At 40.1% G+C, this 14,821-nt stretch overlaps 1 protein-coding gene and 1 long non-coding RNA gene across 3 annotated transcripts in view; one reads left to right on the top strand and one right to left on the bottom strand.

Moving 5' to 3' along the window:
* Positions 1–14,821, bottom strand: part of YES1 (YES proto-oncogene 1, Src family tyrosine kinase) — a 52,180-nt gene that overhangs the window by 13,598 nt on the left and 23,761 nt on the right. The window contains exon 2 of the mRNA XM_048057947.2: positions 5,562–5,834. Within this exon, the coding sequence (XP_047913904.1) occupies positions 5,562–5,826 (265 nt within the window). The 5' untranslated portion in view covers positions 5,827–5,834. The remainder of the gene's footprint in view (positions 1–5,561; positions 5,835–14,821) is intronic.
* LOC136790171 (uncharacterized) lies at positions 96–9,661 on the top strand. Of its 2 annotated transcripts, none has more exons than XR_010829631.1 (5): positions 96–487; positions 3,656–3,745; positions 6,142–6,289; positions 8,799–8,945; positions 9,578–9,661. It is a non-coding gene; the product is annotated as an uncharacterized lncRNA (long non-coding RNA). The 2 variants fall into 2 exon arrangements; XR_010829632.1 differs by lacking the exon at positions 96–487 and adding an exon at positions 532–619.

The raw sequence follows: 14,821 nt of genomic DNA, 5'->3' as shown, positions 1-14,821 counted from the left end.
AGCATCAGGGAGTCAGAGAGGATCAACTGGTGGAATCACACTCTAACACCGCATAGACAGATGTATCAGCCAGCCGCAGCACAAGAAACGAAGGATCCCCTACCCTCTCGCCACCAAGTAGTAGTAGGGGAAATAAGAGATGGGGGAATGGAAGCAGGCTTCTCCTCTGGTTGGCAGGTGAATCCCCTCTCTGCCTACCTCACATTCCCAGGTACCCTTACACAACAGGCACAAGGTTCTGGAACTTGATGGCCAGGCAAATGATGATGCAGGTGAAGGTCCAGCCAGGCTGGAGGGGTCACCTTGGGCAAGTCAGCCCACTCCCTGTACCACCTTCAGCACTAAAAAAACCCTGTTATTCTCATAGGTGACTCCCATCTGAGGGGAACAAGAGGGCCTGATATGCCATCTGGATCCAACCCACATGGAAGTCTACTGCTTCTCTGGGGCCCCAATAAGAGATGTTACTAGAAAACTCCCTTGCCTGGTACAGCCCTCTGATTATTATCCTTTATTGGTTTTTCATGTTGGCAGCAATGAAGTTGCAAAGAGAAGTCCAAGGGCAATCAAAAGGGACTTCAGGGCTTTGAGACAACTGATTAAAGGATCAGGGGCACAGGTAGCGTTTTCCTCTATCTTTCCAGTAGCAGGGAACAATATTGTAAGGAACAGGCAGGCCCAGCTGATTGTTGACACTGCAATGAGGCACTGGCACAGGCTGCCCAGAGGAGCTGTGGATGCCCCATCCCTGGAGGTGTTCAAGGCCAGGCTGGATGGGGCTTTGGGCAGCCTGGACTGGTGGGAGGTGTCCCTGTCCATGGCAGGGGGGCTGGAAATGGGTGATTTCTGAGGTCCCTTCCAATGCAAACCATTTTGTGATTCTATGAATACATGGCTTGGAGGCTGGTCTCACCAGAAATTTGGGTTTCTTGAACATGGGATTCTTGAACACCAGGCCTGCTGCTGCCTGACTGGATGCACTTTTCTCAGAGGAAATTTGAGGGACTGCATGCTAGTGAGATCCTTCAGTCGGCTTCATGAGGTGCTGGCTCCAATGAAGCACATTTGAAATGTTTCTACAGCAATGCACACAGCATGAGGAACAAACAAGAGGAGCTAGAAGCCTTGGCTCCCTCCCAGAGCTATGACATCATTGGCTTAAACAAACCCTGTGGGAAGGAAGAGTCCTGTGACTGGTGTGCTACAATGGATGGTTATAGGCTCTTACAAGAGACAGGCAGGGCAGGTGAGGTAGGGGGTGGTTGTACCATACAGAGCTCGCCTTTGGCGATGACACGGCTGAGAGCCTCTGTAAGGATTGAGGGACAACCAAATAAAGCTGATGTTGTTGTGGGAATCTACTACAGGCCACCCAGCTGGGATGACGACATCAGAGAACTATTCTTTAAGGAACTAAGAGATACCTCTAGATCAGCCACCCTTGTCCTTATGGGTGAGTTCAACCTGCCAGATATTAACTGGAAAAAAAAACCATGGCTGATACAAACAGGTCCAGGAGATCCTAAAACACCTTGATGTCAAACATACTCCTTCCTGGCCTCTGTCTTCAACACCGATGATGGCCTCCAAGAACCCTGACTGTGACTGTGGGAATGATAAACTCCCAGCCGACCCCAAACTTGTGTGGGATTTGCTGCTCCAGCTGGATGCATGCAAATTTATGGGGCCCAGTGGGATTAATCCCAGGGTACTCAAAAAGCTGGCTGATGTCATCATGAGACCTCTCTCAATTATTTTTCAAAGTTTGCAGATGACACTAAATTGGAAGAAGCTGTTGGCTTCCTTGCGGGTAGAGAGATCTTGACAAACTAGAGAGCTGAGTATTCAGCTGCATGAATTTTAACAAGACCAAGTGCTAGATTCTGCACCTGAGATGGGGCAACCCTGTGTATATGTACAGACTGGTGGAGGAGAGGCATGGAGCTAGGACAGGGGAGGGTCAGGCTGGGTGTTAGGGAAAGATTCTGCACCCAGAGGGTGGTCGGGCGCTGGGACAGGCTGCCCAGGGCAGCGATCACTGCCCTGAGCCTGCCGGAGTTCAAGAAGCATTTGGACAACCCATCCAGTCGGGTTTTGAGTATCTCCAGAGGAGGAGACTCTACAGCCTCTCTGAGCAACTTGTGCCAGTGCTCTGTCACCCTCACAGTAAAGAAGTGTTTTCTCATATTCAGATGGAACTACTTAGGTTTTAGTTTGTGCCCGTTCCCTCTAGTACTGTCGCTGGGCACCACTGAAAAAGAGTCTGGCCCCATCCTCTTAACACTCTCCCCTGCAGATATTTATACACATTGATAAAATCCCCTCTCAGTCTTCTTTTCTCCAGGCAAAACCAACCCAGCTGTCTCAGCCTCTCCTTGTATGGAAGGTGCTTCAGTCCCTTAATCATCTTCATAGCCCTCCTCCGGACTCGCTCCAGTAGCTCCATGTTCCTCTTGTACTGGGGAGCCCAGAACTGGACCCAGCACTCCAGGTGTGGCCTCACCAGGGCTGAGTAGAGGGGGAGGATCACCTCCCTCGACCTGCTTGGCCACAGGGGCACAGTGCTGGCTCATGGTTAACCTGCTATCCACCAGGACCCTCAGGTCTCTCTCTGCAGAGCTGCTTTCCAGCAGGTCAGCACTCAGACTGTAGTGGTGCTTGGGGTTATTCCTCCCTAGGTGCAGGGCCCTGCACTTGCCTTTATTGAATTTCATGAGGTTCCTCACCGCCCAACTCTCCAGCCTGTCCAGGTCTCTCTGAATGGCCACACAGCACTATGGTGGATCAGCCTCTCCTCCCAGTTTTGTATCATCAACAAACTTGCTAAAGGTGCACGCTCTATTCCATCATCCAGGTCCATGGATGAATAAACTGAACAAGACTGTGCACAGTACTGACCCCTGGGGGACACTGCTAGCGAAAGGCCTCCAACTAGATCACTGAGCACAACCCTCTGAGCTCTGCCATCCGGCCAGTTCGCAATCCACCTCACCGTCCACTCATCTAACCCACTCTTCCTGAGCTTGCCTATGAAGATGTTATGGGAGACAGCATCCAAACCCCTGTATCAGAGTAATGAAACAATGTATTCAAGTGTAAACAATGAAATAAGAAAATTATCATTATTTGTGAGCTCAATTATTTGTAAGAAAGAACTGAAAAAGCTCATGTACAATCCTTGTAAAGTTTTGCTTTCAACACTTCAGCTATCATAAAACCTCTATTTTCACTCATGAGTGTAATTTTCTCCATAGCAAATAATAATAAAATGCTTCAGGCAAACAGCATCAGCACGGAATATTTTAAACAGATACAGCTCAAATGATTTTTTAAGTCTCTTGCAGATGTCTTCTTTGTGAATTACGAGTTGTTCAAGATATGTGGGATCAAAACTTTTCCCTGAAAGAGAATCCTCTCATTAGTGCCGATTTTTCATCCTCTAATCTAGGACTGGCTTTGGAGAAGACTTTATTTTCTTGTTCAGCGTAAGGACTAGAGAGCACTAGTGCATACATAGCTGCATAGAAGGCAAGAATGGCAGTAAATTATTCTGTTGTGATTTTCAGTAATATTCTGTGTATTCATACTGTCTGATGAGAGAATGTGTAGTACAGGAGCAGTGCAACTAACTCACCTTTCTTCTCTTCTGCTCTAGAAGAATGGCTCAACTCTTTTTCAGCCTCACTACCAGCCATGATGACAACCGTATCGTCCTTTTATCAGACATCACTGATGGACTGGATAAGTACTACTGACACTTACGCCCTGTTTGACAAGCCCATCTATTCTCCTCTCTTGCAAAACAAAGGGCTCCACAATGTGATCTAGCGCTTTATTTGTGACAAAGACTGGAAGCTTACAGCCAGATGAAGTTTGTCATTTAATCCATTCACAAAAATACCCAGTTTTGATTGATCTGAAAAATCATAAGTGGATCTATCAAACAACTGCTGATGTAATTTTTATTTAAAAAGAAAAAAAGAAAAAAGGAGAGAGTGTGTGTTTGAGGATGGACTGGTTTAGCAAAACAAGATGGAATAATTAAGTACGAAGTATCATTTTACCTGATCATAAAATGATTGCGGCATTCACCCAAATCAACTTGCCTGCAAATAACTGAATGCACTCTTAATGAGATTCAAGCCTATCTTTTCATGAGAAATCCCTGCTGTTGACTCTGATCCAAGATACAACATGCTTAAGTACTAACAGGAACAGAGACATGCAGGAGACCAGCCCTGCTGGTCTAGGCAGAAAAAGATTTATGGTATCCGGGGGGGCTACATTCCTGATGTCTGGTAATGCCCAGGAGTGCCTGCATGCACTGCAGGAGATTCCCACGTGAAAGAACCAGATCTAGCAAGAAGTAATACACAGGGGTTTCTTGGAGGATATGAAGATTACTGTAAGCATGCTAAATAAAAAGAAAGGCTGCTGTTATTTCATTTTTGCACATGTTCATCCAAAAAGGATTCAGAGCAGGCTCAAAAACTTTGAGACAAGATAGATGTTCATTTTTTTTAAAGAATTCCCAAATAGGGAATATGACGTAATCATTACTTGACAATTCATATTTTATTTTCCTGAATTTCTTAATGTCAAGGCCACAGTGGATTTTCATGGATCTCAAATTTTTTGTGCTTAGAAGTTTTTAGATGCTACTGCAGCAAACATTTTACCACTATAACTGTGCTAACAACAGAATTTTGTAGGAAAACTAGAAGTAGACTAATAAGGAATTATTTACCATATTTTGTGGAGTGTCTGTGTAAGGTTTCTTCCCTCTCTCTCTCTCTCAAAGAATAAATGACAGTTTCCTCTCAAAAATATACATCAAAAGTAAGTGAACTATTAAGATTACCCATGAGCACAAAACTAGTGTTTTTTAATGAAGTTTTAAGATTTTGATATCAAGTGTATATTGCTTTTAAATGCTGTATCTTCAGAGACTGTGTGTCAGCCAAGGTCTCCGCACCTTGTAAATGCTACCTTCTATATTTTCAAATTTGCTTTTAATATGACCATCAACAACAAGAATTCTACTCTTTTTATATTGCTCACATATTTAATAACTTTATAAAAAAATAGATTTCATACTGCCTTAATGTAAATAACTTACAGCTAATCAAAAGATCTGAAAAACAGTTTAAATCAAAGTATCAGCTTCCTAAATTTCAGACGCTTTACATTCTGCCTCTCTCTCCAAAAGTTTAAAGCCATTACTGCATGTGCATCCCTTCCAGAGCTTAGAATTTCTAAAACATTTTTATCATCTACTCTTATTACTGCCTTTAATGTGTCAAATATCTCTGTGCTGTGGTTCTAAAAAAACCCCAAAGCCAAAAAAAAAATTCACCAAGCCCCAGCTACTAGTTGGTATGGGCTGAATTATTATCTGAGCAGTAAAGATACTGAAAATTAAAAATCTCTAAAAGGCAATTTATTTGAAATTTGAAATTTATTTCTGTGTGGCAAGGGGTAGTAGTATTTTTTTTTTTTGACTATGACTGTGAAGCTTACATATAAATAGCAATACAAAAAGAATTTTTTGTAATACTCACCTGTTAAAGTACTAGGATATGGACTTGGCACAGCTGAAAATGAAGACGATGCTCCTCCAAAGGGTGTCATTCCTGAGGGTCCTCCAAAAGGAGTCATGGAATGACTGTTAAAATTAACTGCTGATCCCTTTATTGCCGGCGACTGTGTTGCTTGGCTGGAGTCTGACCCGTAATGGCTGACGTGGGAACTAACAGGTTCTGGAGTGTTATCAGTCCTGTATTTCATGGCCGGACCTTTATCTTCCTTGCTTTTAATGCACCCCATGACTGCTTCTGTGAGAACAAGAGGAAAAAATTAGTTCTTCTAGATTTTGCATCTTTTGCTAGTTAATACAGAAGACTCCCACAAAGTTACTGAAAATGTTGATTTATTGATTTTGATTATTGATGTTGATTTATTGACAAAAAACAAACAAGCAAACAAAACCCTCCAGCAACTTCTACTATGTGCAGGTTATAAATGCCAATATTAACATGCTCTGGAATAAGATCTAAGCCATTCCTGGACTAGAGGGGACATAATTATTTCCCCCTACCACAACACATAAAAACATTACATTTGAATTATTCTTCACCCCAGATCCTTGCTGGACTGTACAAGGCAAACAAACAAAAACCCAACAAAAACAGGCAGCTGAACAGAGGAGGAAAAGACATCAAAGTCTGCTACAGCAGGAAACCTGGAGAAGACCAGGAATTCTGACCAGAGGTGACGAGTACAGAGCGATGTAAGCCATGACATGAGGACGAGTGGGGCACCCCTGTTCTCTTTTTTAAGCACTTGTGCAATAAGGTCCAGAGCTGCCGACGGCATAACAACTAAGGATATCTTTAAAGACGTAAAGAGGTTTCCATCCATTTCCAACCCCCCAAATGCAACTTGCAAGCAAACCCACAATATTCATTGCCACAGGATAGCATTATGCTCCAGTGCTGAAGCTGAATTAGAAAAAAATTTACAGGAGTAATTACAATATCCGCAGTAGCTTAGAAACTGACATCAAGGCAGGTGACAATTTATGGCCCTGGCAGCCCAGGATGGCCACAAATTTCCATTAGAGGCAGACCGTGCCAGACGTGCTTACTGCAGGGACACCTCTTACCTGATGACAGTCATCAGAGAGGAGACATGTCAGAAACAATTAAAATTACCATGTCTTAAGAAGTCACCACCTGTCATTTATCAGGTGGTGACAACTGATAGCGGGCATTTTATAGCTTCCCCAGCTGGGAAACAAATCAGAGAGATTTGGAGAGGAGTCTGTTTTAGATGCAATGCTAGTTTGACATGAAAATTTCTATGTTCTTAGGAGAAAAAAAAAACAAAACACCAAAAGCACCAACCCCCCCCTACTTTAACCTCAAACATAGAAAACCCTAAAAAATAGGAAATTAATTCTCTAACAAATCAATTAAAAAAAATAATAGCAGCAATCTGAAAGCACTAAAAATGTTTCTTTCAATAATTGCAAAAGCAGTTTCATGGATTCTTTAACTAGGAGTTAGAAAAACTGTTTCCCATTGTATATCTAATTATTTTTCCCTTTCAGTTCTCTCTTACCTTGATTATTAGATACTGAAATCTAGAGCAAAGTAAATCTTACTAAGCAAATACTGCCTTAATAGAGTCACAAAGAGAAAACTTAGTTTTCCAATCTAAAAGTTTTCTCATTTCCTCTGTATAACTACTACAATATTAAAAATGCTGCAATTTCCTCAAGAACCTTCAATCAGTGTTCTTGGAAAGAAGAACATCCATAGCTATTGAAACACCATATAAAATTTAAAACTAAGAATATTCATCTGACATTTCAGTCTCTAACACTAATGTGTTACAGAGAACTACTGGTGCAGAAACAAGAAGCAACAAAGTCAAATAACTGCATTTTTACAAATCTCATCTAAGGGTTTTATGTGGAATAATGAATCATCACAAAAGCACACCTTATTGTTTTTTTTTTTTCTACTTCTGCTATTATTATTGCCAGCTTATTCTATTAACATTTGGGCACAATTAATGACTCATGTACATACATGAAGAAGGTAACATGTCTAAATACCTTCCAAAGGAAGCCTTACAATCTATAGTAGAAAAGCTAGTTATTAATTCATGATATAAGTGGATCAAATACACAAAACACATCCTTTTCGTTTCTCTACCTCTGTAAAATAGACACTGTAATTTGAAGCACAGTTTTTTGGCTGTTTGTCTGCTGTTTGTGAATTCTTGTCTTACTTTCTTTGATTCTCCTTAAACAACTGCAATCAAAGTTTTCTGTAAACAGGGAATACAAGTCCAAACACCTTTGTGAAAATGTGTTTGGAAATAGCACTGATTCCCTACCTTTGGTAAAAATTTAAGCATCATGCATGATTAAAAAGTACTTATGTTAATAAGTAGATTAAAAGGTAAAGGTAGGAACATTCGTACATGTTCATCGCAAATAATTTTCCTCCAATATTTCAGGCATTTGGTTAACTTGTAACAGGCTGACAAGACTTCGAGATTAAAAAAGAAAAAAAAAGATAATAAATGCAAGTTCACCAGTCCTCACAAAACTGGTGGATTCTGCCCACACTAAGTGACAGTAGTATCGCATGCTGCAATTATAACTAATAACACCCGTATGTGCTCACGTCCTTCAGTGGTGGTTTCACAGTAAAAAGTTAGCATTGGTGTAGTTCAAAGCAATGAAAAGCCCTTACTGAAGACCTGAATTCATTCTAGAGAAATACACTGTCTCTTTTCCTTGTTTCTTCCCTCCCCACCCATTTCACTGCTAAAGTAATCTTCATTCAGGGGTAAAAGGGATTAACAACAGATTCAATCAGCACTTCAAAGAGACAGACATTCACAATAGGCAAACAAAAATGTAATCATTCTTCTACTTTTATAATTGCATACCCACAAAACAAAATCACAAAAGCAAAATAATTTGCTTTTGAAAGTCAAAAACATAGGTGGAAAAAATTCTGAAAAATACTGCGTACGAATTTATGAGGAGAAAAGACAGGGAATATGGCATAAAGGGTGAGTAGTAGGGAAGAGACTGCCCACACAATGGAAGGGGGTAAAAAAAAAAGCCTTATTACTGTTTAGCCTTGCAATATATTACTGAATAATGAAAAAAAAACTAAGCAGCTGGTAGTGTTTTTGTTTCTTCTAGTACTGCACTTGTTATTAAAAATTTATGTAACTGGAATAACTTACAACAATCTTCATTACTCTTTGACCAGAAACAAAACACTAAGAAATGTTTCTGCCATAACATCCATGGCTCTTTCTGAAGCACCACATTCTTTTTAGAAACGGAGAGAAATATAAGAAGTTCCTGTTGGCTCTGCTGAAGTCAGTCCATCTATTCAAAGAAATGCTAACCCAAGGTAAGTAATCCATAAACCACAGATCCATTCCCATTAGTCAAACCTTTATTGTAGATCAGACAGAATAACTTCAGTAGCTTTTTTCTTTCTTTGAACAAATACTTTCCAGTGTGCCAACATGTTTGGTGGGTGGGTTAGGAGTCGGCTTGGTGGAAGACTAGCAGGAAAGCACAGTCTGAAAGGCCTGGAGTGAAACCACAGATGTCTTGTCGTGCTATCTACAGGAAACAATCCTGTATTAGAATGCTTTCAAGAAGCAGAAGCTAAAACGATTACTGGAAGGATGGATGAAGGCTAGCAGGACGCCCACAAAAATCAATAGAATGAGTGTATGCCAGAAAGTAGTCGTCATCAAATACGATTTTAGTGACATCTAATTTGACTTGGGATTTTAGAAGAAGTCATACAAAGGGCAGAAGTTCATCGTCATTCAATACTCTACAAACACCTCAATAACAAAGGCACCTTAACAAGCCCTCTGTCAAACAGAGAGCTCCAAGAAAGTCAATGCTGCCCCCTTATCTTCCTATTTTACAGCAGAGTGCTAGATCATAAGGAAAACACTGTTCAATAAATGAAAAGGTATGGCTAGTAATGCCTTTGTGTTTTGTTTTTTCCTGCTTTCATTTCAGAAGGATGACCTACCAGCCCAAGAAAAACGAATTTTTCCTCAAGAGCTGTCATATCCTCAGGTACCACTCCCTTAGGGAATCTGCAGCCTTGATGTCCATCCAGCCCAGAGAGGTGGGTGCCACAAGGGAACCCACTCTTTCATTAAATTCATCTTTGTTCCTTCCAGTTGATAGTTACAGAAGTTATTTATTCACCGGTTTGTTGGAATATAAGGTTTCTCGGGAATGCTTCAAGAAAAGTCTCCTACTGGCATGAAAGAACATCAGGCGGATAGACCAACAATGCAACAGCTAGCATTCTCAGAGCAAAGCAGTCTGCAAATGACCTCAAAACTGTGTTATTATTTCCACTTCCTTCAAACTCTACCCATCAGCATCAAGATTTTGAGGGCCACAGATTAGGCTCTGAAATCCTGACGACCAGAAGCTGGGAGAGCCTCATGTTTGTTCTGCTTGCTGTCACTGATTTAATAACAAAACCTGTTCACTATGAAAAAAAAATATTTTTAAAATCAAGAAAAGTAAGGAGTTTCCTCCAGGGGCCAAACTGAAGGTATTCTGCTCTCGCACTTCTGTTACGAACCATCACTTCCAGTCCTCTGGAGACTTCATCACTACATAAGGCAGCAAATGGCAGCCACACAAAGAGGCTCTAACACACTGCAAAGAGAAAGATGCTCTAGGGAGTTGTTCTCTATTCAACCTCTTCACTAAATCAGGTACTAGAACCATACACGGAATAAATGCAAGAGGTAGGGAAAAAAGAAAAATCAGTAAGGGGGATGGTGGAATGTAACACTTCTTTTCTCCAGTCCTTTCAATTACTGAAAACGCTCACACTGCTGAAAAGAGCACATAAGTCCTTTTTCACTATGATGAGGAGTCATTACAAGAACACTGGGGAAGTCAAATCTCTTTCAACAAGAATAAAGTAAAACTGCAAGTATCTTTATTCCTAAAAAATAAAAGCAAAAACCCTATGTTACATAATATAAAAGTGAACTTTGAGATTCACAAATTGCTAATGAAAAGACCAAAAAAGTAAAGATTTCCACTGCTACTCTACTTTCGTTTCTCAGTATTAACAACAATAAAAATAGTTTCTATCAATAAAAGTAGCATCTTCAGTTCTCAAATGTAAAAAATGTCCTCCACAAAAAAGTCCTCTCAAGTTTTAAATAGAGCCATGATTTGAAGTTATTAAAGTTTCATGCTGTAACAAAGACAGGATATTCTACAGAAAGTACACTAATGGATCCATTAGCTAACAGCTGACTATTTGCTTAAACAAGTGCAGAGCTGACTCCGTATGTCACTGGAGACATGCAACCTCTACTGGCTTTTTGTACACCAGGCAAACAATGCGGAGCATTCACCAAACAGGTGGTTTCAGATGGCAGCATGTAAAACTCATTTATTAGAAGTGACACAGACCGAACCAAATGAAAATAATCAGAAAAGAGGCTGGTAACCCTTTTGGCCAATGCAGTTGCATTCAGCTAACTCAATTTTAAAATTCACTGCTTTGATACGAAAATATTATTATTTTTATAACTTTTTTTAAATACAAAGCAATCCACCATATAGGTAAAGAAAAATACACTAAAGAACGACCACAACTAGCTTGTGTTCTCTGCACAGTATACACAATTTTCATTCTCAAATTATGTACTTTTTACCATGCGATAGTTTATCTTCTATAAGCTGTCATAACTTGCAACGTTTCCTTACTTTACTACGAACAACCCATGACATTTCAAAGAATGATGTTCCACTGGATTCAGTTTTATAATTAGCAGTAACATTAGCATAATGAGACCTCAGACAGTCTGTATGATTATGCATTTAAAGTGCCACTGACATGACCTTGTAGTTAATGATCTAATAAGGAGCGAAAAGTGAAGATAAAGGAAGAAGCATAAAACAAGACATAGAAGCAAGGACTCAGGCTGTTACAATTTCAATGTTTATCACTCATCTGAGCATAAGTCCATCCAGAAAAATAACTATAAACCAGCACTATTAGATCTTAGGTTGCTCATACATTAAAATACGTATATAAATAAAGTCCTTTATCACTAACTAGAAACTTTTGATCCTAATTCTACAGACCAAATCCTGCTTTCAATATGACTGCAAAAACACATTCAACGAAAAATTACGAGGCTCCTGTGGCAATGCTTTTGATTTCACAGAAGCAGAACAAACTCCAGCTAGGCTGCTAATAAAGCTATGACTAACAGAACTAGTATAGCAAACAGAGGACACTGCGCAAAGAGAAAAAATGAGTACAGAACTTCTTTTATAACTGGAAATTTTGGGTATTTCAGAGAGTTAAAAGCTGTTGCAAGTATGACATATTTCTGTTCTAGCTCCTACTTCTTACAGAAATCAGATTAAAAAATTTACATTAATGACTTTGAGTGTGTCTAGAGGAACTAGCTGGCAAGATCATTACAACTATTCTCTGAAGGAACAACAGATCCCAAAATAATACCTGAAAATCCAATATAAGCAGGAATTGCATGAGAAAGAATGAAGCCCTTCAATCTTTCCTGTTCTCTAATGATTTCTTAACATTTTGGTATGGAAGATGAGTCTGATGATGTGTGCTTCTTCTGAGGCTTGACTGGGTTACACGTGGGACACTTGCCTACATGTATCAGACTTTGGACATAACTGTCTATGAAGGAGAACAAGTATTTCCAGTCCTCCAGTTTGAATTGTCTCAGACAAAGGCTTCTCTCCAGAAGAAACACCTACTGTTGTTGGAACTAATATGTAGGAGGAGATGGAGCTGCTCCAGAGGGCAGGACTACCCTCATCCCAATCCACACCAGGTCCTATCATCCAGCTGCAAGGCTCCATCAGATGTGGGGTTACAGATGTAAAGGAAAAAATAACCACTGCAACAACAACAAAAAAATCTAACGACCAAAATGGAAATAAGGATTATTAGTGTGGTAATGTCAAGGAAAACGTGAGCATTCTGTTTTCCCTCTCAGTCACACTCTTGTTCTTTCTGGACAAAATATGTAGGATCTCCTCCCACTCCTTATGTACTTGGACAGCTCAAGCTGTAGAGGTGGTCTTTCATTTTAAAGACAGGCAAAAGTTTTGGGGGCATATAGGAGAAAATGATCATGTCATGGATGACACATGGCTTCCTCTGCAAAATATATGCTCATAAAACTGTTTATAATCACAGTTTTGCCTACACTATCTGAGATAACGTAGGTTTGCTTTGACTACATATTTTATGACAACATAGCTTTTCAATACTCTTTGCAGCTTTTCAATACTTGAAGGGGGATTATAAAAAAGATTACGAATGACTTTTTGCTCAGGCAGTGACAGGACAAGGGGGAATTGTAAAGAGGGGAGATTTAGATTAGAGGTGAGGAGGAAATTCTTCACTGTGAGGGCGGTGAGGCACTGGCACAGGCTGCCAAGAGGAGCTGTGGATGCCCCATCCCTGGAGGTGTTCAAGGCCAGGCTGGATGGGACTTTGGGCAGCCTGGTCTGGTGGGAGGTGTCCCTGCCCGTGGCAGGGGGGCTGGGACTGGGTGAGCTTTAAGGTCCCTTCCAACCCAAGCCATTCTATGACCCTGTGATAGCAAATAAAGATGTTTTTTCCAACCAGAGTAATGTATGCTCAGGAAAGACAGACTGGACCTGGAAGACAGCAAGCCTACTGCAATTCTAATGACTTTTCTAACGAAAGATGACCTAGCTTAGTTAGTGTCCTGTCCTCAGTACTGGCCTTTGCCTCCTACCAAGAGCTCCCCATACACCACGTGCCTGGGCACAGCCTCTGACAACCAAGCAGGCTGTCTTTTTGTAGGAAGAGTGACCAGCAGCGGATGCCTTGGAAGAAGAGAGGAGCAGGATAAGCACAGGCGAAATGTCCTCAGCCTTCAGTGATCCACTCAGGAATTCCAGTCAGATGGAGACGAGCGACTCTGCTGCACTGGAAAAGTCCTGCAGGTGCGAACCAGCTAATGGATTTAAACCAATGTATGTTATGTTCATGAAACACACGGATAAGATTTCTACCTCCACTTCAGCTGGAAGCTGCCTACCTTGTGCGGAAGGTAACAGAAAGCATGAAAGAAAGCAGATGCTGGAAGGAAAACCAAAAAAAAAAAAAACAGCACCCCAAACCCACATGTACTAGGCAGAGCCTAGCCAGACTGAGCCAAAGGGAACTGCTTCTAAATTTCATAGCACAGCAAAGACAAAATCATCAAATTTTAATGTTTAAGCTCATTAAAAAATACCTACAAATTGCTATGCAGAACTTTTATTTTAAGAAAGTTTATGTTTTCGGGATCTACTCTGCATTTTCAGTGGAGTCAAAAGTGTTCGTACACAGAAAGAGTTAATTTGCCTTTTTATACATCCAGCAAAGACCTGCCAACAATCCTAAGGCAGATGATGCAAAATGGATACACAACACTGAGATTAATTTTCTTTATTCCAGAGGTCAAGATCACAAGGGAGAGATTAACTGAAATATCAGAACTGCAAAAGCAATTTTATGTGCTGAAATATATAATGCATATACATGAAGCTATTTTTAAATTTAGAGTTATAATGTCAAGCAATACAATTTGAAGCCTTTACCACACCAAGAAATTTTCTCTGACAATAGACTATACCACAGACAAAACAACCAATATATTGTCTAGACAGCATTATTGCTGCTCCATTGTCTTGAACATTTAAGCTCACAATCAATAAATAAATTCAAGCAGAAAAGGACAATTTAGTGCAAGAGCTATTTATACTTCCTAATTTGTAAATAATTAGAATTATCTTGAAAACTAAAAGCCCGAAATATTCGAGAAGTCTCTCCAAAAGAATGTTTCAGATGACAGTAAGATGCATGTCATAACTTGTCAAGCTGTCTAGTCTATTTCAGACAGGATTTACGAACTTATTTATAAACAGAAAGATTTTGTTTTCATTGAATCCTATTCGGAAAAGAACAAGAAGTATGCCTGGTATCACATAATACTTTTAGATATACCATTTCCAGCTATTCTATTTAAGTATATAACTTCAGAAAAAGATGCCTCCAGAAGTAATTTAAAAAGCACATTTTATATATTGTTCACTAAAATGATTGTTCTGTTTTCAACAAGATGCATACAGATTTCCCACGGGAAATCTGTGTTAGAGAAAAATCGAAGTGAAATTTCTGCAGTAGAAGAACAATTTGCAGCATTTTTCTTCTGAAAA

The sequence above is a fragment of the Anser cygnoides genome, chromosome 2, assembly GCF_040182565.1.
Source record: "Anser cygnoides isolate HZ-2024a breed goose chromosome 2, Taihu_goose_T2T_genome, whole genome shotgun sequence".
NCBI classification, from domain to species: domain Eukaryota; kingdom Metazoa; phylum Chordata; class Aves; order Anseriformes; family Anatidae; genus Anser; species Anser cygnoides.
The sequence above is the reverse complement of the archived record's forward strand: the minus strand, read 5'-3'. Positions and strand labels throughout refer to the sequence as shown.